Source organism: Mytilus trossulus, chromosome 3 (genome assembly GCF_036588685.1).
Source record: "Mytilus trossulus isolate FHL-02 chromosome 3, PNRI_Mtr1.1.1.hap1, whole genome shotgun sequence".
NCBI lineage: Eukaryota > Metazoa > Mollusca > Bivalvia > Mytilida > Mytilidae > Mytilus > Mytilus trossulus.
This window is the reverse complement of record NC_086375.1, coordinates 52,462,926-52,483,996: the sequence shown is the minus strand read 5'-3', so window position 1 is coordinate 52,483,996 and position 21,071 is coordinate 52,462,926. Positions and strand designations below refer to the sequence as shown.

The window sequence follows — 21,071 nt, the reverse complement described above, 5'->3', positions numbered from 1 at the left end:
TATCCAAAACCCAAGATGTAGAACATGTTCTATCATAATCATTTGGTTACTAATGTAATTACTGTCTCCCCATGTCTGTATTGAACATAAAATAAAAAAAAAAAAAATAACACTCCTAATGCTCAGATCGGTTGTCACCGTGCAACACAGTTATTAACACCATATAGGAAAAACATAGAACTTTATTGTCATAAGACACTGTCAAACATCCAAACATACTATCCAACTCATCTGTGTCCACACTTGTAGACGTTTAAAAAAATAATTTTGACACTGATGTTGGGTTTTCTTATATGAAGCGCCAGTTACCATCAAATAAACAAAGTGAATCTATCATGATTTATTGAATTAAACCAATACTTTGGATGGAGAGTTGTCTCAATGGCACTCATATCACATCGTCCAATATATATAAAAGAGTTCACATTTCTCCATATCAAAAAATAAATTTTGGTCTTTATTATTTGGAAATACATGTATTCATAGTTAGGAAAGTGGATATAAGAAACTTTATAGCAATCTATATAGCATCATGCAGGACAGTCAGAACTGTACTGAAATAAAGGAAGTAAGCCTTGGTTTGTAAAATAAACTCATCAAAGATACCAGGAATGTGATTTTGCTAGACGCGCGTTATGTTACTAAAAGACTCACTGGATCAAAAAGGTAAAAAAAGGCAAAATAAATTACAAATTTGAAGAGCATTGATGAACTAAAATGAAATAGAAACTGTATTTCCGATGAACCGCTTTTCCATTAAGTCTTTTATTTGAACAATTATCGTCTTTTCAAAATTGCATTCCAGGACTAGAGTTCCTTAAGAGTATTTGACAAAACCCTTAGGGATTTTGAGTTCTCAATGTTTTTGAACTTGTTTCTTTGTTTGAACTTTTCAACGTTTTAGACTCGAACGTCACCGATGAGTTTATTGCTGTTTGGACTGTATTTAAGATGCTTTTAGCCCCAACGGCAATGTTTTTTTTGTATAAATATATAGCGATAAACCGTTCATTGCATATTAATTCATTATTATTTCTTAACACTACACTTGATTCCATAGAAAAAAAAAAGTATGTGAGCAATGATAAAAAAGTAATAAAAATTATATTTATTCATTTATTCATATATTATGTATAATATGCGGAAACTACATTCTAATTTCTATTGTATCGTTTTGTTAATGTGCTGGTAGTATCAAAGTCGATGCAATTTACCATGGCTAGTGTATTCTATTACGAGTTACTTGAAAGAGGGTTAATATTCACAAGGAAGTTATTGAAAAATACGTGCTTTAAGTTGAAAAAATCTCTTTGAAAGTCATACGGATGCCTGCATGACTTTGTCGTTCTGTACATTATCAAATGTCTGTGTCACAGGTGACGAAATGAAGATGAAACAATTTAACCTATAGCAATCAATAGTGTACTGGAGAAAATCGAAAAATGACCGGACAAACTAATGAAAAAATGTTACTTAGTTAAAGAGACTATAACACAAAGAATAGACAACCTTAAACACGTAGACAGTTAGAGACGAAAAGAAAGGGCTGATTAATAAAATATTTTGATATGGTTGAGATTCTAATTTTACCATTTGATAAGGAACTTTCCGTTTTGAATTTTCCTTGAATTCAGTATTTTTATGATTGTATCCTTTTCAGACTTATTATGAATAAATGATATGGTGACTAAGCAAAACAGTACAGAACTACAAAACAACAAATATACTGATAAAAGAAGCAGGGAAATTTACATAAGAAAATGAATCTGGTGTTCGAAGTGAAAAAACAGCTATGCATTTACATTTTTTATAAACTTTCCGTGCCTGTCAAAGTAAAAGAAAACATTTAAAAAAAGATAAGAGGACATTATGAAAAAGATAATTTTCAAAAATTTCTAAAAAGAGAGACAGCCAGACATACTGATATTCAAAAGTTCTCTTTTCATTTTATTTATCATACATTTAACTCAACAGAAGTACTAGTAGAAACAGTGTAAAACAAGACCTACCAAAAACCGTTAGTGATCAAAAGATCATTCAAAAGTTTTTATGAAAAAAAACTCACCACAACGAACTAAATAACAAAACTTTTGAAATCTGACTACTAGTATTAATTCCTTTAAAATAAGATATGTTTGCCAATTGATATATGATTCTACATCTTATTGTTTATTATATTGAACAATGTATATCATATACGTGATATATAACACTAAGACGATGTCCTGCTTTAACGATCAATGTCTTGGTACTGTCTCAATGGACTTTCTTGTTCCAACTTTCTTGTTTTATAAGTTTTTGTTCCTATAATGCGCCTTGCGTGACCTCTTTTTTTGTGTTACAAACATTGAAGCTGTAACTGAACAATTTGAATCATTTCTTTTAGAATTATTCAATATATATAAAACCTTAAAATGGCATGTTCTTCTGATGAGTTGTGGTTATTATTGGTTTTAGTAGGCGGCTTACCTGTGTACTAAAAGCGCCTACTGATAAATACTTTGTGACATTTTCCAATTATTAAACAAATATAGTAATACTGAGTTCGATTATGAAGCCTTAAAATTCTTTCTTACTTTTTACTCTAGCACAAGGAGCGCTTGAGTTTTATTAATACGATGCTTTTATCGTAGTTAGTGAAGTTAAATCCGTAAAGCAGCTACATTACCCGACAAATACATCTAATGTACTTTTGTATTTCAAAACTATATGTTCGCAGGTGTTTCGAAATGGTAAAAAATCAAACTAAATCTATGCCAAAAGTGATGATTATCACTTTATAATTTCAATTGGTAACATATCGTCTGCGCTATAGTAAAGCGACTAATATATACCGAATAATATGCTTCGCTCGTGCATATAGGTTCGTCCTAATCACTCCTTACACAAACACAGCATCATCAGAGTAATGATGAAGAACGATTACACAAGTTTTAGAGACCGTAAATTACGAGTTGAATGCCCGATACGTTAGTATACCAACTAACTGGGGACATGTTTTTGAAGTCTTTGGTCTAGAAAAAAATTGTTCGTCTAATTTGTAATTAACTGTTTGTGTCTATTTCTATATGTGCCGCTTTGATTGCGTGTGAATTAACATGACAAAGAAATCCATTCGAATTCACCTGACTTAAGTTTATAATCAATTTTTAAAGTCACAATTATCAGTATTGTGGGTGTGATAATAAAACAATTGCAAAACTCTTACCTGATAATTTTCTGCGATATAATTGATTTGAATATTCCCCATTATATTGCTATATAACAGTAATTGGAACTATCTCAGCTTAAGGTATTTCCAAATGTATATAAAAATATTATTGAAATAGGAAATGTATTTCTTCTTAATGAAAAACGAACGCCAATGTTGATAAAAAATAGATATTTATATTATGAATGCCTCTTTCGATCATTAAGCTGATTGTAATTTTATTGAAATTTAATAATATGCTTAAATTTGAAGATTTACCTTGTTATTCCTGACAAAATCATTGAACTGCAAATGGTTTTCAAAAAGAAGATGTAAAAACAATCAGTCTTCAATTGAAGTACTGAAATAATTTGCATTAATATTGCAAAATTCGCCAACTCTATGCAATACAATAGACAATTTGCAGTGAGATTATGGAAGAGAAATAACAAAAAATATTGAGAGTATTGCCAGAAAAAATATCAGACTAACTACAAAATTGCTGGATTAAAACATCCAGCATGATGTTTTTTATGGAACGCCTCAGCTGTCTTATGTGGAACTGCGATATAACTTTATGTTGTTTTATCATTACTTAATGATATTTTGTCTTAACTTGATATGGTTTTGACAAAACGTAATAATGTTTTAATATAACTCAATATGGAATAGTCATTACTTTATGATATTTCGATATTACACGATATGGTTTCGTATTGACTTGATATAGTTTTTTCATTACTCAATATGGTTTTGTCATTACTCGATGTGGTTTCACCATTATTTAATATGGTTGTGTCATTAGTCAATGTGGTTTTACCATTACTTGATGTGTATGTGACTTAACGTAATGTAGTTGTTTCATTACATGATGTGGTTTTGTTATTTCGTAATGATGATTTTTCTATTCTTTAAATGATTTTAACATTAAGTAATGATGTTTCAAAATTTAACCATTTTACACTCTTTGATAGTAGATGTTTTTGTGTCCTGTTAGATTGTTCCTTTTACAATTGTTATACGATGATGACTGTTGTACCCATATTTTGACTATTTAATTAATTGTGACTGTTTATTTAACGCATCATGTAAATGTAGCGGAAGTTGATGAGACTGTAATTAAAGTGAGAGGGTTAGCGCTATAGAACCAGGTTTAATCCACCATTTTCTACATTTGAAATGCCTGTACCAAGTCAGGAATATGACAGTTCTTGTCCATTCGTTTTTGATGCGTTTTGTTTTTTGATTTTGCCATGTGATTATGGACTTTCCAAATTGATTTTCCTCTGAGTTCAGTATTTTTGTGATTTTACTTTTTGATGTGTTCGTTTCATTATTTGATGTCGACTTGTCATTCTTTGATGTGGTCCTGTCATTCTCTGATGTGGTTATCCCATTACTTGATGAGGTAAAACCACGTGACCAATTCGGAAAAACCTATTCTATTTTTAGATAGATTTCTATATTGCATGTGCCTTGAATGCGTTTGGCCATCCATCTAATTAGTGTTCAAATTAAAGTTCGAGTTACTGTTTGAGTTAAACTTTTAGTTAGTTTTCGAATTCAAGTCATACTTATAATTAAAGTCTAGTTGGCATTGAGTTTCGATTTGGACTTCGAGTTTGAGTCACATTTAAAGGCAGAGTTCTAGTTACAACACTTCTTGAGGTAGAGTTTGAGTAAGATTAGAATTCAGGTCTAATTTCTTTATTAATTAAGATTTCGTGTTGAAATTCGAACTATTTTATACGCCTTTTTTAGTTCGTAATTAAATTTTATATCGCGTAACAAGGGCTTTTGCCCGGGGTTCCGAAAAGAGGGCTCCGGGATATGCGTTCTAAATAAACAAGGTTGCAGTATACAAATCGCAAACAAGGAGTTGAAATAAAGTTAGGTGTGGTATGATGGCCAATGAGACAACTATCCACCAGAGTTTAAATTCAGTGGATGTTAGAAATCATATAAAGGCAACCGTACAGCTTTCAACACTCCGTATAATCAGCTACAAAAGGCCACCAAAATGTTCGAGTGGTTGTTTAAAGTTATTTGGTATGAAAAAGGGGAACAGCAGACAATAATAAAAAAAATAAAATCTTAAAAAGTTTACAGTATTTCGGACATAATTAGGATATCACCAAACCACTTGGTACTGTTATTTGATACGAAAGTTTTAAAATAGAAGCAGTATTATAATAAATTTGTGAAAAAGTCCACGGAACGCTGTGTCTCGCCTGATATTGCTGATTATTCCGCATAACTCCTTAAACAGTTTGAATCCTATGAAGTTTTCTCTTTACTGTCTATTTGTACATGTATTGAAGGTGTGCTGCATGTGGTCGGGGTATAATTTTTACTAATATGTGCTCTTTTGGGAGAAAGTTGAACTTTGTCATTTTTGGGAATTTTACTTGCATAAGTAGGGCGTTTCCAAATTACTCATCCTACAGATTGAATGCTTGGAATTTATAACTCTGCTGGCTGTTTGTACATGTATTGATGGTGCGCATGTGGTCAGGGGTTTTTCTTTTTATTATTGTTCCTCTTTTGGGAGAGAAATTGAACTTTGTCCTTTTTGAGGTCAAATGAGTGGAGTGCGGGGACATCGATTTGTCTAGTTTACATTTTTTCTCTCGTGTTGTGCTGTTACACTACTGTTAAAGTTCGATGTTCTCTCACCTTCATGCTAAACTCCGCCACGTGCACAGTCTTAATGTACATGAACCAAGTCAGGAGCACGAAGTTCAATTGTTGTCGTTGTATACATATGTGTCATAGTTTTTTTTTGTGTAAAATAGACCGTTAGTTTTTTCGTTTGAATTTTTGTTCACATAGTGCATGGTGGTCTTTTGTAGATGACTGTACGGAGTGTTGAAGGCTGTACAGTTGCCGATATTTGATTTCTTACATCCACTGCATTTAAACACTGGTGGACAGTTGTCTCATTGACAATCACACCACATCTAACTTTATTTCAACTCCTATGTTGCGATTTCTATACGGCAACCTTGTTTATTTAGTACATAAAATTGAGAATGGAAATGGGGAATGTGTCAATAAAGCAACAACCCGACCATAGAAAAAGAAACAACAGCAGAACACATATCCCGGAGCCCTCTTTTCGGAACCCCGAGCAAAAGCCCTTGTTCCGCGATAGAAAATTTAATTACGAACTCAAAAAGACAGATAAAATAGCTCTAGTTTCAACTCAAAATCTTAATTAATAAGAATAAGACTTAAATTCGATTCTTACTCAAACTCTACCCCAAGAAGTAACTCAAATTTAAAGTTGAAACTAGAATTCTGCCTTCAAATGTGACTCAAACTCGAAGTTCAAATCGAAACTCAATGCCAACTAGACTTTAATTATAAGTATGACTTGAATTCGAAAACTAACTAAAAGTTTAACTCAAACAGTAACTCGAACTTTAATTTGAACACTAATTAGATGGATGGCCAAACGCAGTCAAAGCTGATGCAATATGGAAATCTATTTAAAAATAGAATATGTTTTTCCGAATTGGTCACGTGGTTTTACCTCATCAAGTAATGGGATAACCACAGCAAAAAAATGACAGGACCACATCAAAGAATGACAAGACGACAGCAAATAATGAAATGAACACATCAAAGAGTGTAAAATGGTTAAATTTTTAAACATCATTACTTAATGTTAAAATCATATAAAGAATAGACAAATCATCATTACGAAATAACAAAACCACATCATGTACTGTAACAACTACATTACGTTAAGTCACATACACATCAAGTAATGGTAAAACCATATTGACTAATGACACAACCATATTAAATAATGGTGAAACCACATCGAGTAATGACAAAACCATATTGAGTTATGACAAAACTATATTAAGTCAATACGAAACCATATCGTGTAATATCGAAATATCATTAAGTAATGACTATTCCATATTGAGTTATATTAAAACATTATTACGTAATGTGAAAACCATATCAAGTTAAGACAAAATATCATTAAGTAATGATAAAACAACATAAAGTAATATCAGAGTTCCACATAAGACAGCTGTGGCGTTCCATCTTTTAGCAGAGTTTAATTTTTTTTAAACTTTGCCCCTATTTCGGAGAAGATTGAAGTGTAAAGCATTTGTAAATAGATTGCTTTAATAAATGCCTCAATAAAAGAAATATAACAATGTTATACAGATAATGGAAGTCTATAAATGTTGATGTTTAAAAGATTGTTTGTCGTAAAACTTTGTAGATTTGTTTGAATTGTTGTGGTACATGTTTCTGTAATGTCTTAATACCAATATTATAAATAGTAAATGAACCAGCGGGGAATGCACGAATTGTTGACTATTGAAAGCCAAAGTTCAGCAAGAAAAGACCAATTCGACCGGAATAATGTATTGTTCGAACTGTTGTCTAGACCAATATAAGCTAAAAATAGATACAATACAGAATGCTGTGAAAAATACACTAATATCAAATATGTATTACTAATTTGAAGAGGCTTCCTGCGTTGATGATACTATATACCCCGTATAAAGATATAGAATTTTTTTAAAAGAAAGTTTATTACGATTATATTTTTATTTCCAAAGCATAGACATATAACTCATCATAGATACAAGACTTATGACAGTCTTATATACTGTTTCTTGGAAAAAATCATAAATGCAGTATTTAAAGAGTGTCATTGAAATGTCAATGATAACATCTCATAGATATTGCATTTTTTTTTACACTAAACTTGACATAACTGAGCAAACGTTTGTATATTTAATTTAATTTCTGCACAGGACATGCTAATCCTTCCGGAGTATTAGATATCACCCAAAGTTTTTTTTAAGGACCATGTTACTCAATCGTTAACTTTTCTTTATATATATTTTTGTGCAATGATTGTATTTTGATTGTTTAACGTTATTTTTCCATGGCATTGTCTGTTTCTTTTCGACTAGGGAGTTTGAATATCTCTTGGTATTGTCTATGTCCCATTAACCCGACATCCTTATTTCAATGAAAACATTCTATATTTAAGGATGTACACCTCTGAGGAGCCAAACATTTCTAGAATTAACTTATTTTCTAAACCTGATATTTGGGTTTATATGACTGTAAGAAATAATTGGCGAAGAAAAAACTCATATGGTGGTGAGCTTCATTTTTGTTTTGCTACTGTCCTTAGAAAGTACCCAATTTTGATGATTTCTCCATTTTCATAAATTTTTACCCATTTTTCGGCTATTATTGTGACAAAAATCACAGTTCCACAATTAAACTTTTTTTCATATTCACAACACTGACGATGTGGACAGATCTGTATAAATTCAACTACTTTTTTGCTACGGTCCTTTGAAAGTACCTTATTTTGATTATTTTCCCAATTTTTGGGCTGTTATTGTGAAAAAAAATCACAGTTCCACAATTAAACTTTTTTTTCATACTCTCAATAAAGATGAAATGGACCAATCTGAATAAATGCAACTAAAAAAAACCTATAGGTAGGTGTCATAATAAGAAAGTCTTTGTTGTCAATTTGGGAAATTTGGGATTTTTATCTGTTTAAAGAATAAAATACATATTATTTCAATTTACTTGTTATAAATGATTGACAAAATACATATAGAGGAAATTTGAAAAGGAAAAATTATATGGGATGTCTACGTTTCTGGTAAACTCATTTTTTGTTCCGTTTCTTTTAAAATTTCAGCTAAAAAACTGACTTGGTTAGTAATAAAATTAGAAAATTTCATTACTCTAAAACGACTTATTGGAAATACACAGAGTAAAGTTTGATCATGATAATTATCAAATTCATTGCTTTGTTCAACTTTGTACTTGTTTCGGCTTTCAAACTTTTGTATCTGGGCGTCACTAGTAGGTCTTGTGTGGCCAAATGCACTTCTGGCGTATTAAAATTTTTGAACTTGTTGCCTTTTTTTGGCTGTTGTTCTTGTGATTCTTTGTCAATTGTGTTCTCAAATTTATTTATATTGTATTCCTGTGGTGTTGTGTTGTCATTTTGATGTTATATTTCACATGGCCATAAAAGTGCGAGGTTTGGCATGCCACAAAACCAGGTTCAACCCACCATTTTTTTCTTTTAAAAATGTCCTGTACCAAGTCAGGAATATTGCCATTGTTATATCATAGTTCGTTTCTTTTTGTGTGTTACATTTTAACGTTGCGTCGTTTGTTTTCTCCCATTTTTTAGTGTAAATTCACATTGCGATAAGACGTGTCACGATACTTTTCTATCCCAAATTCATGTATTTGATTTTGATGTTATATTTGTTATTCTTGTGGGATTTTGTCTGATGCTCGGTTCGTTTCTGTGTTTGTTAAATTTTAGTGTTATGTCGTTATTTTCCTCTTATATTTAATGCTTTTCCCTCGGTTTAAGTTTGTCACCCCGATTTTGTTTTTTGTTCATGGATTTATGATTTATAATTTATGGGATCGAGATTTCAATGAGACTGCATGAAACTGAAACGTCAGAAGAATACATCCTTACTATTTTCTTTCGCTGTTAAATATAAGTGCCAAATAGCACAACCTAGAATTAGTAATTTATTTAAAGACCAGTTTATAGTGGTCATAACGAAAACATATATGTATACCATTTTCATTGTATATTATATTATCATTTGCATTTAGAAACCAAGGCTGAAAATCCATATTTTTCACAAATACTAGTTTACCGATAAAGTTCAGTTATTTTTGAAAAACAAACTGCATTATTTATCATTGTTCCGTAAAAGTGCTAGTATTCAATGACAGATGCATTAAACGCACTTAACTATTCACATTTGAGTTAAGAATTTGTATTGCCATTCATACCAAATGAATGCACATCAAGGCGTTGAAAACATAACTCTTTAATTAATCAATTCAATGTCGATATTTAATGAAATTAACTTTAAATTTTGAATGAAATTAAAATCAATGACCGACCTAAAGAGTTATAGATTGATATCCTGTTGTTTGAAATATTATGCAATCAACTATTCCTGAACTTCATGAATAAGACGTTATTTTATAATCTGTAATGAACAGACGAGTTAAAGTCTATACTTTCTTTAAACTTGATACACTCGTCAAGCATAACGATTTTTATAATTCCACATTTCTTGTCACCATTGCAGTTGTGAATATACTTACGAGTCTACAAACAGTAATTAATACCAAAATGCTTGTTACATAATATGTTATGTAATTTACAATCCCCTACCCTTTCATGAATATGACCTACCGAATTAGACTATTTACGGGGTTTGTTATCACATAAGCAACACGGCGGGTGCCACATGTGGAGCAGGATCTGCTTACCCTGAGATCATCCCTAGTTTTTGTTGGGCTTCGTGTTGTTTATTATTTAGTTTTCTATGTTGTGTCATGTGTACTATTGTTTGTTTGTCTTTTTCATTTTTTGCCATGGCGTTGTCAGTTTATTTTCAATTTATGAGTTTGACTGTCCCTCTGGTATCGTTCTTCCCTCTTTTATCTGTATAGTTTTGTTCGTATGTTTGTCTGAGGGTCTTAGTCAATGCCTAAGACAACCAGAATAAATATCGTCAACACTGCGAAAAAATCCCGTATTAAGTCAAACAATTATGTTTACTAATCCAGTGAAATGGACACCACACTTAAAACACCGAAACATACAAAGGAACCGAAATTTATAAACAATACACACGGGCGTCCAAACGTGGCACAGACACAAACTGCTGAGGTGTTTAACATGTTTTGTGAGACCTCAAACCCCTTACTCATCAAGCAAATAAAGAAAGAAAAAAGCACACATCAATACGCACAGTAAAACTCAGTCCGAGTCCGATGTTAAAATAGGTAACAGAAAAATCTAAGCAAAGTGACAATAATAGAAAGCCAAAGATAATTATTCAAGTTATAACTTAAAGTAATGAAACTAACTCGTTGCGTTGTATGTTTCATGCGTCGATAGTGCTTTTCTGGATTTACATTCATCATCGATCAACCGAATATTTGAAATTCACTGTTAAAAAGATACTAAACTTTTGAATAGCTGTATAAATGAAAGAGGCTTAAACAAATAGCAAAAATATCTCAGGTCAACATCCACTGATAGAGTTAAAGCCTCATATCATGCCAGCACTGAAGTATTTAGTGCCGGGTAGATGACACAATCAACTGCAACCGTCTTTACACTTTGTTCTTATGTCGTTCCGTTATACCACTGTTACAAGTTTATGCATGAGGAGTTGAGGCATCAAAAACAAGTTGCGTTAACGTTATCATAATGTGTTTTGACTGTACCATGTTAGGAATCTTTCATTACTAACATCTAATTAAAGTTTTATCCGTTTACTACGAGTAGTAAAACAGTTTTATTTATACATTGCTATACACGTTGTTTTAAATATTTGTTCTTTGTTTTTTTTCGTGGAAAGTTTTTTTTAAAGAAGTTCATCCTAACTTCAACATTTTATCATGTGCATATGTGTTTTTACTGCAGTTTACCCTTGAAAGGAACGTCCAGAAATTTTTAAAGTTTGCAAGTACATAAACGGTACCAATTGTTCTGCACCAGATGCGCGTTTTGACAATTAACTTCTCTTCAGTGATTCTCGAACAAACAGCTCGTGTGAAACTGGTTTCCATTTACCTACTCTTTGAAGCTTCTCTTTATATTTGTTTTATTATTTATTTCAATTCTGGCAAAACTAATTGATCATTTATCAGTAATTGTAATATTTCGTGGTACAATTCCCATGAAAGATAATTAAGTATTTTTAAAGGTAATGGCCTGTTTTTATCTTGCTAAAGTATCAGCCAATATAAGGTAATACAGTTTCCTGATACAATTTATGGATATATACTCAGGAAAAAGTGAATGACCAGGATTCTAAACAAAAGTTATGACATATACAATAAAAGTTCAATTTAATGAAATGTTTTCCAATCTGTTTTTTTTTAAAACATATTGATTCGGTAGAATTGGCCACACCAATTATTTATTTATTAAAAACTTGTACACACAGAATGCCAAAGAAGCTTTCAAACCCGAGGTGGAACAGTCTACCGGTAATCAATGAGAATGATTATTACCACGTATCAACACGTAGAGCGTTTACAATCTGAGTTAAAGACAATGAGTTCGTACCATTGAGTTTAGGAGTAACATAAGCCATAACAGTCATAATTTTATTTTCAGAAATTCAAAAAAAAAATTGTTTTCGACATAGTAATATTCAGTTGTGAAAAACTTTTAACGTGACTATGAATGATTTTGGAACGGTACTGACTTTACTCATCTTTTTAAAATCAGTATTCATGCCGGCAGGAGGTAAGTCAAATTAGTTGATTTTATTCTATTATGTCTTTGTACGTAATTTGACATTGTCTTTACTAGTGAATTTAAAAACAAACATTTGAAAAAAAAACCGGATTGAGAAATTCATATTTAAATTAAGTTTGATAATACTAAAACGATTTTCAAACCTTCATGCGTGCAGGGTTATGTTGTTTTACAGAGGTGTGTTTGGTTTTTTTCATTTTGTTTTTGTGATTCCTAATTTGTCTATTTTTTTCAATTTTCTTATTTTAATTTGCTACGTACGAGTGAAACTTTATGAACTTGGTCAAGATAAATACAAATAAAAGACTTAAGCGTATTATGTCTTTACTCTAATGTTGTTTTAACTTTAATTTTAACAACATCACGGTTTTTCTGTGATGAGTATCGAAGAATATATAACGATGCGATGACAATGATTATAAGGTAATGCTCACTATAATTTGATATAGAGATTTTATCAAAATATTAATTTTTACCACATAATATTATAAAACAGATGATTTCTTATCATTATAACTATTTTGACATGAACAGTTAATGACAGAAATGTAACAGACTCCCTAGTCGACTTCATTTGAGAAATATTGTTTACATTTCATACAAATATATAAACGACGTATTATTTGTAAGAATCTGCTATATTGCAAATGTAATACATATATTGTTGACCCGATCATACTTTAACACAATCGACTGTTGTAAGTGATCGTTGTCCTTTTTAAATGGTTAGTTTAATCCACCTTTTCTACATAAGGTAACATCTGAACCAAGTCGGGAACATGCTGTTTCGTTTCCCATTCGTTTTATGTATTTTAGCTTTTGATATTTGTAAAGGGACTTTCCGCTTTGAATTCCTAGAAGTTCAGATTTTGTTTTGTATTTTAGAATTTGAAATAGAATTAGGAAAAAAACACAAATGACAAAAGGGCCGAATTTTGAGTCTTAAATATGAATATTACACTTTCTTGAGGATTGAGGATATAACATTGTCTCATTCTCAGCACGTCCGATAGGCACACAACACATACCTAACACCACTTATCAAGGAGGAAATCTGTAAAAATCATAGATCTGCTCTATGTTGCTTTGGATTGAAAAACTAGATCTTCCTTCACTCTATTGGAGACGAGACGCTCTTTGACATAACACTAGTTCGTCTGCTTTTACTCAGACTCTGGTGCCAGGCTTCAAAATCTGGGTCGCAGCTGCAAGATCTTGAATATCGTATGAGTTTGGAAATGTATTTATAAACCCTATGCAAGTGATTTTGTTAGATTGCAACTAAGGTGGGGGATATGGATAATTTCCAAAATCAAAATAGTCTCGAAACATTAGATGTTAACATAAGAGAACATAAGAGTTCTTATTTTTAATTGTAACGTGCTTAGGATTTTGCTGAACATGTAGAAAATTGTTGACCAAAAAGAATGAACATGATTTTAAAATTTGTTTAGATTTCAGTTTCATAAGCTTCATATACAATTATCTCGATAAATACCGATCATTAGAATAACGTGTTTTGGATGTATCTTTTTTATTGCATATTTTAACCAAACAATTTCTTTAAAATGTACAATTATTGTTTAGAAATAATTTTGACCAGTATCGTCACCGGCATTGTTTTATTATTAATATTTCTCGTTATTTTCAGAAGAAGAGTGAATTGTCTTTTTTTCGCATTCACTAGACTTCTAACTTTGGCATATACATATATATATAGCTAACTGATTTTACACAATCGTTTACATTAAAAAGTTCTCCGACAATTAATGATAATTGCAGTATGGTGTGGTACTAATTCCCATGGCAAATAATCAAGTATTTCTAAAGCTAATGAAAGATTTATATCTATATAAACTAACAGTCAATATTTGCATATTCAGTTACTAAGTTATCTCTATAAAAGATGTTAAATGAATGTGTAAAGGATCAAGAAATAAAGTAATAGTATAAAAAAAATCTTTTAAATAAGTTGCAATTTTTTGTAATGCAATTGATTACAGATACGCATAAACAACTTTTGCATTATCTATTGCAGCGTTTTTTACCAATAGAATTGGTTTCTGCGATAGCAGATTTCAATTAAAAGGTCTTTAATCATTGTAAAGTGATTCTTGTATCTATGCAAATTTACGGTCTGTGTAAAATAGAAAGTCTCTGTACCTTTATTCTCGGACGACCTTCTTAGACTAAAGATGTAATATCGGTCGAAAGAACAGAAGAGAAAACAACCATGTACCATAACAATATTGAATGTATGCTCACATTATCATTTATTCTGAAAACGTAAAAGGACAAAACAATTACGAAGTTATCTTTATAAAAGTTGCAATAAAGTATGCTGACAACTGTACTAAAATAACACTGATATATGTAATGGCGGAAGTTGCTGTTTCTAGTCTGAGTTATAAATAATGATTTTTTACAAATATAAACAGATATTGTTTGATTGCGAATGAGACAACTATGCTGCTTTAGAGAAGAGGTGAATATAAGGAAATAGAGATCACCGTACGTTTTTTTTTACAATAAATGTAACCGAGATCAGAAAGAAAGATCGAAGAGGCCAAAGCATCAATAAATGTGAACCAATTCAAAAGAGAAAAACACAACAGCCTTTTTTTATGCTCAAAACAATGAACGAAAAACATTGTAGACATCAACAAACGACATTCAATTACTTATTCTAATGCAATTAGTTTGTAACGATAATTTTCATTAGACGTTGACAAATATTTTGAGAGGTTAGATTCCACTTTCTACCAGTCTGTAACTAAGAAAGCCACCATTTTGAATTTCATTTTTTTTGGGGTATCTTATTTCTCAAAAAATGAACAAGATAGTCACATTTTAAGCCTCAAATCCTTCTTTTTGTCCATATTTCAACCATAGTGAAGCGTACGAAAAGAAAAAATACGTTTAGTATTCATGTTTGACATCTGGAGTATACATATGACGTTACATTGTGTAGATGCTAAAGACGATGCAGCAGTTTTCGGACTTTTTACATTATGCCATTTTTTTAACAAAATATTAATTAAATGACATTTATTTTAATATGTGGCATTAGAATATAGATAACTATATTTTACTTTAAGCTTGGCCTTCGTAAAACTTGATTTTACTGTCGCAAATATTCGTTTATCTATCTCCGCTCCGCGTTGCTAGGTAAACTCAATTTGCGACAGTAAAATCTACGTTTTACGAAGGCCAAGCAATACAGTTATCTCCTAATTAGACGTGTTTGGATACTTCTCTCTCTCTATAAGAGAAAGTAAACCCCTAAACACACATAAATTATCTTTGGTCATTATGTATGGATATCAATTTTAATGAATTCAACTATTAACTGTTGGTGTGTGCCTTAAATTTTATTCGGTGTCGACATAGTTGTCATTTTCAAAAGTTAAAAGACAATTTGGATGTTCTAATTTTTATGTTTAAAATTATAAAGTTTTTAGAATATTAGTGACATCGACTTATTATTCATTCGACAAAAAACATAACAAATTTAAATAATGTGTATTCCATAATCATAGCTGCATTATAGTTATCTTCAGTTGCACAGACAAAACAAAAACAGTTTATTTTATTTTTTTACAATTTTTTATTTTGTTTTTAATCATTGTTTAGAAACTTATGATCAGACGTCGTCTAATTGCTATTTACAAAAAGATTACAGTTACAATATACATTTATTTAATGTCATTTGCCAAATATGTTTAATAAAATAAAATTTCATCACAAACCACAATTGATTTTGATGTTTCATCAGGTAAATGTACACTCAAAACAAACTTTTGGGGAACAAAATACAAAAAATTATATATGCCACACAACAAAATAGGTCAAGGTTAAACTTTACGTACAAACGTTATGGTTCTTAAAACATAAAACATAAACATTTCCAAGGTCTACTTCAAAATCTCCAATCACAGTCATAACAATGGTGAAGTTATGTCAAAACTGTTTTTATATTCTCAACAAGTATGGAAGCGACGTAGATGCAAACAATATAGGTCACTGTTACAATGAGCAAACCAATACGTTAAGAAAGCTATGAAAGGCCCAGGACTCATCTAATTTGAATCAATTAAAAAAATCAAACATTTTGATTCGTACTAATTGATTAAAGGAAAAACAAACATGACTAAAACTAACACAACTACTTAATAACATGCTTCTAACTTGGAACAAGCAACATTAAAATGCGACAGGGTGAGCACGTTTGAATGTAATCAATCTTCCCGCAGCCAGTTGGTATTTAAAGCAGTAGGTCCAGTAAGACCTCTTTTTGTCCCCAAAATATAGCAGTTTTACAAAATTGTTTAAATGTAAACTGTTATTTATTTATTGGACAGTAGAATGCTTCTGCTACATAAATATGGGCAATACAATGAACATATATCGGGTACTAGCACCATCAAGTCATGCTAAATTACTGAAATCTTCTCCATTCTAGCATTTTAGTTAAATTTTAGACGGTTTCCGTGTAAAACAAAAGTGGCCGCATTCGTGTTCATCCTTAATATTGAAATGTAAGTTGTATTCGATGATAATACATAACATATATAATGGTTGAGGATGAACACGGATGCGGCCATTTTCAATTTTGTACAAAATCTGTCTGAAAAGTGACATTTTACGGCATATTTGGTAGATTTGTCATATTTAAGCTTGTATCGGATCGTTTTTATGGACTAAATTTCTTTCACATAAATTAATTGAAACAAATGAAATAGACACTTAGGTGTTTACAAAGTGGTCAAAATCTTTCGTCAGATGATCCTGAAATTTGAGGCCAAAATCGGTCCTTACCGGACCGATTTCTTTCACACGAAGAAAAAATACGGTTTAACATCTTTTGATTTCAAAATGTTTGTTCTTCTTCTGGTTGTTATATTTTGGACCGATTGCATATTCACATTTATTGTAATGCATGCATAGCAGAAGAGCCTACAAAAGACTCATCAGTGACGTTCGATTCTAAAAAAGTTTAAAATTCCAAATAAAGAACGAAGTTCAATAGCATTGAGGACCAACATTCCTAAAACGTTTTGCAGAATACAACATATTACCCTTTTGAATAAAGGAATTCTTACATATTTTTTAGGTAAATTCTTTTTATATTGTTTTAATTGTACTGATGATGCTTATATTGATTCGTTTCTAATAGTAGCTTAATACACTTTAAAACTCAGTAGAAGGTTCATTTCATAATAAACATCCGTCACATTAAATGTCTGCATAGAGAATAATGCTCCTTTAACACGAAACTGAAATAAACAAGTTTAGATATGATCTAAAAGACTATTTCATTACATTGGAACTCAACATAGTTCATGACCTAGAGGTTATTAACTTTATTCCATCGGGAATATGCTGGAAACAATGCCGTCAAGATATTAAACCCTTGTTTTTGTTGGATTCGTGTAGATCTGTCTTAGTTTAATATGTTATACTGTTGTATTTCTTTCTGTCTTTTATATTTTTTTTGCGATGGCATTGTCAATTTATCATCGACATATAGATTTAAATAACGTTTCTGTATCGTCCGCCTCTATCTCACGAAATACTCTTTCAACTATCGCAACATTGATATAAATGGAAGAAATTGTATAAAGTCAATTGATTTTCATTGGAATAAATATATGAATATAGTGGATATTTACATGGTACATAATTATTTTTTAGTATATCATCACATTATTTTGATACTTACCATACTAACATATTTAATACAGAACCTTTAGCTAAAGATATTAAATGCCCATCATTGTTAGTATCAAATTTCCAATAAAATAATAATATACAAACTAATCTTTTTTCCATCCGTTTTGTTTAAAAAATTTATAAGAAATAATTTATAAAACATGAAAAACTATGTAAGGAATAAGAGTTTATTGAGTCGTCTATAAATGATTTCACACACGCTGAACAAGGCTTTTTGTTGAAATATATTGATAATATGACAATCAATAACTGTTTCAATACCGAAATTAAAATTGATGTTTTCTTGAAGGTAGAATCAACCTTTTTATTGGGGAAAGAAATATTGGTTGAACTCAATACATCTTCGACAAAAAGTTGTGAAACGAAAATAGGTATTTGGTGTAATAGCTTTGTTTTCTTAATACAATGTTCCCGTATTCAATTATAACTTGGTTTTATGACATTCTGCCAATCATTATGGAATAAGTTTTAAAATTAATGGAAGATTCATACGCAAGGCTTTCAATTTATGACTTAAAGCATCTCAGTTTAATCTATAAAGAAAACGTTGCGATTTGCAAATTATGAACAAAGCTTAAGTATTTTTTCTCCAGCAATGGTTCGATGACTCTGCAAGAATATTATAATTTCAGTAGTCAGCGCTTCGGTACTGATATGGTTTAAAACGTACTCTTCTTAACAAGTTTTTTGCTCATAAATTGAGAAAATGTTATAATTTTCTCAGTTGATCAACGATCTGGTCACGTTATCAAATAGTTAAACATCATTATATTTGTCATTTTTGGTCATACCGTCCCTGAGGAAGGTGAATTCAAAATAGAAAGCGAAATTTATAAACACGAAACGTAGGTTTATTCACAAATGACATTTTTACCTATTATATAGATGTACGAATATGTGGTATGAGTTCCAATGAGAAAACTCTCCATCCAAGTCACAATATGTAAAAGTAAACCATTGTAGGTCAAAATACGGTCTTCATCAAGGAGGCTATATATATAAAAAATCAGATGTGGTATGATTGCCAATGAGACAACTGTCCACAAGAGACCAAAATGACACAGACACTAACAACTATAGGTCACCGTACGGCCTTCAACAATGAGGAAATCCATACCACATTGGCAGCTATAAAAAGCCCCGATATGACAATGTTAAACAGTTCAAACGAGAAAACTAACGGCCTTATTTATATAAGGAATGAACGAAAAACAAATATTTAACACATAAACAAACGACAACCACTGAATTACAGGCTCCTGACTTGGGACAGGCACATACATTCATAATGTCTATGTGTTTTGTTCACATATTTTTGTCAATATTATGGAATTGTATACGACTGTCATAGAAGTGAGAGGATTAGCTAGATATACACCAGATTTAAAGTACCATTTTGTACATGCGGAAATGTCTGTACCAAGTCAGGAAATCCAGTTGTTTTCCACAAGTTTGAAGAGTTTGAGGTTTTGATTTTGCCATTTAATAAGGGACTTTCCGTTGTATATGTTTCCTTGGAGTTATTTTTGTTATTAAATTTTTATGGAAACACTATGACCAATCTATAAATTATTGGGTGCATTTTTACGTTTTTTCAAATGCATGAGCCATCTCACGTCCATGCACATAACTTTTTGTGTTGCATCTACACAAGTATATCACTTACAAATAAAATAATTCAGGAATGATTTATCTTACTAAAATAAAAAGAGTAAACAAACATTGCTAAAAAATATTCCAATATATATTTCGGACATTCACTAAACAGATAATACTTTCAGTTTTAGATTTGTTGTTGTACCTTTGAATGAATAAGCATATTCATTGAATCCTATAAAAGGGTCTGTTTCCATTCAAACATATATGTATGGATTATCGAGATATGTATTTTTTGTGCTTCTTTGTAACATTTTCTTTTATAGTGATTCAGATTTTATCACAAATTGAATACTGTACCCCTATATTTGATATGTTTACCTATGATATCTGTTTGTTTGTTCACACATTGTTGTCAGTACTATGGAATTTCATGCGACTGTCCCACAAGTGTGAGGTTTAGCTAGCTATAGAACTAGGTTTAAATCAACATGTACCCTATCTAATACATAAAAATAAACTACATTACACCTACATGTAAATTAGGTAAGCAATTTATGTTCGGTTCGTAAAAGGGAAGCGGTTGTGTTTAAAATTGGCCCTAATCTCAAATTAATTTCGAAATTTCTCAAATTCGTGTAATAACATAAAGAATCTGTGTGCAATGCAATTCAGTAAATTATTTTAATACTCAATATTTCTCTTCTATGGATTATACGTTCATAAAAGACAAGGATTTTTTAGTAAAACGGTGACATAAAATAAAACAAAACACATTTATGAGCGATCAATTCATTCCATTTTTATGTTGATCAGTGTTCGCAATTTTAATTTTATTTTGATGAATATTTGATACAACAACGTCACGCAAAGGTCTTGAAAATGAACAAAGTAATTATGAATAGAGAACTCTAACAAAGATTATATTATTGATAAAATTAATGCTGTTACTATTTCCAGGACAATATTTATCTTCTTTCATTTTGCACAAACTGTGAATTAAAAATAAAAAAAGGAAATTCAAACATCACTTTATCAAGAACGGTTTTATATTCTGAAGGCATATTTGCCAATATTTGATAAATCACTTTTGTGATCAATTTTAGAAGTGAATAATTCTGATATTTATTCCATAATTCGCGGCACGGGGTCTCTAAATTAGCTCTTCTACGTATATTTTAGGGATATCTGTCGATTAACATTTTGAGAGGAATCATTTGCTAG

At 30.9% G+C, this 21,071-nt stretch overlaps 1 protein-coding gene across 1 annotated transcript in view; it reads left to right on the top strand.

Moving 5' to 3' along the window:
* Positions 1-12,044: 12,044 nt before the first annotated feature.
* The window catches only part of LOC134709532 (uncharacterized), a 48,918-nt gene continuing 39,891 nt past the window's right edge, over positions 12,045-21,071 (top strand). Inside the window, exon 1 of the mRNA XM_063569692.1 lies at positions 12,045-12,506. Within this exon, the coding sequence (XP_063425762.1) occupies positions 12,440-12,506 (67 nt within the window). The 5' untranslated portion in view covers positions 12,045-12,439. The remainder of the gene's footprint in view (positions 12,507-21,071) is intronic.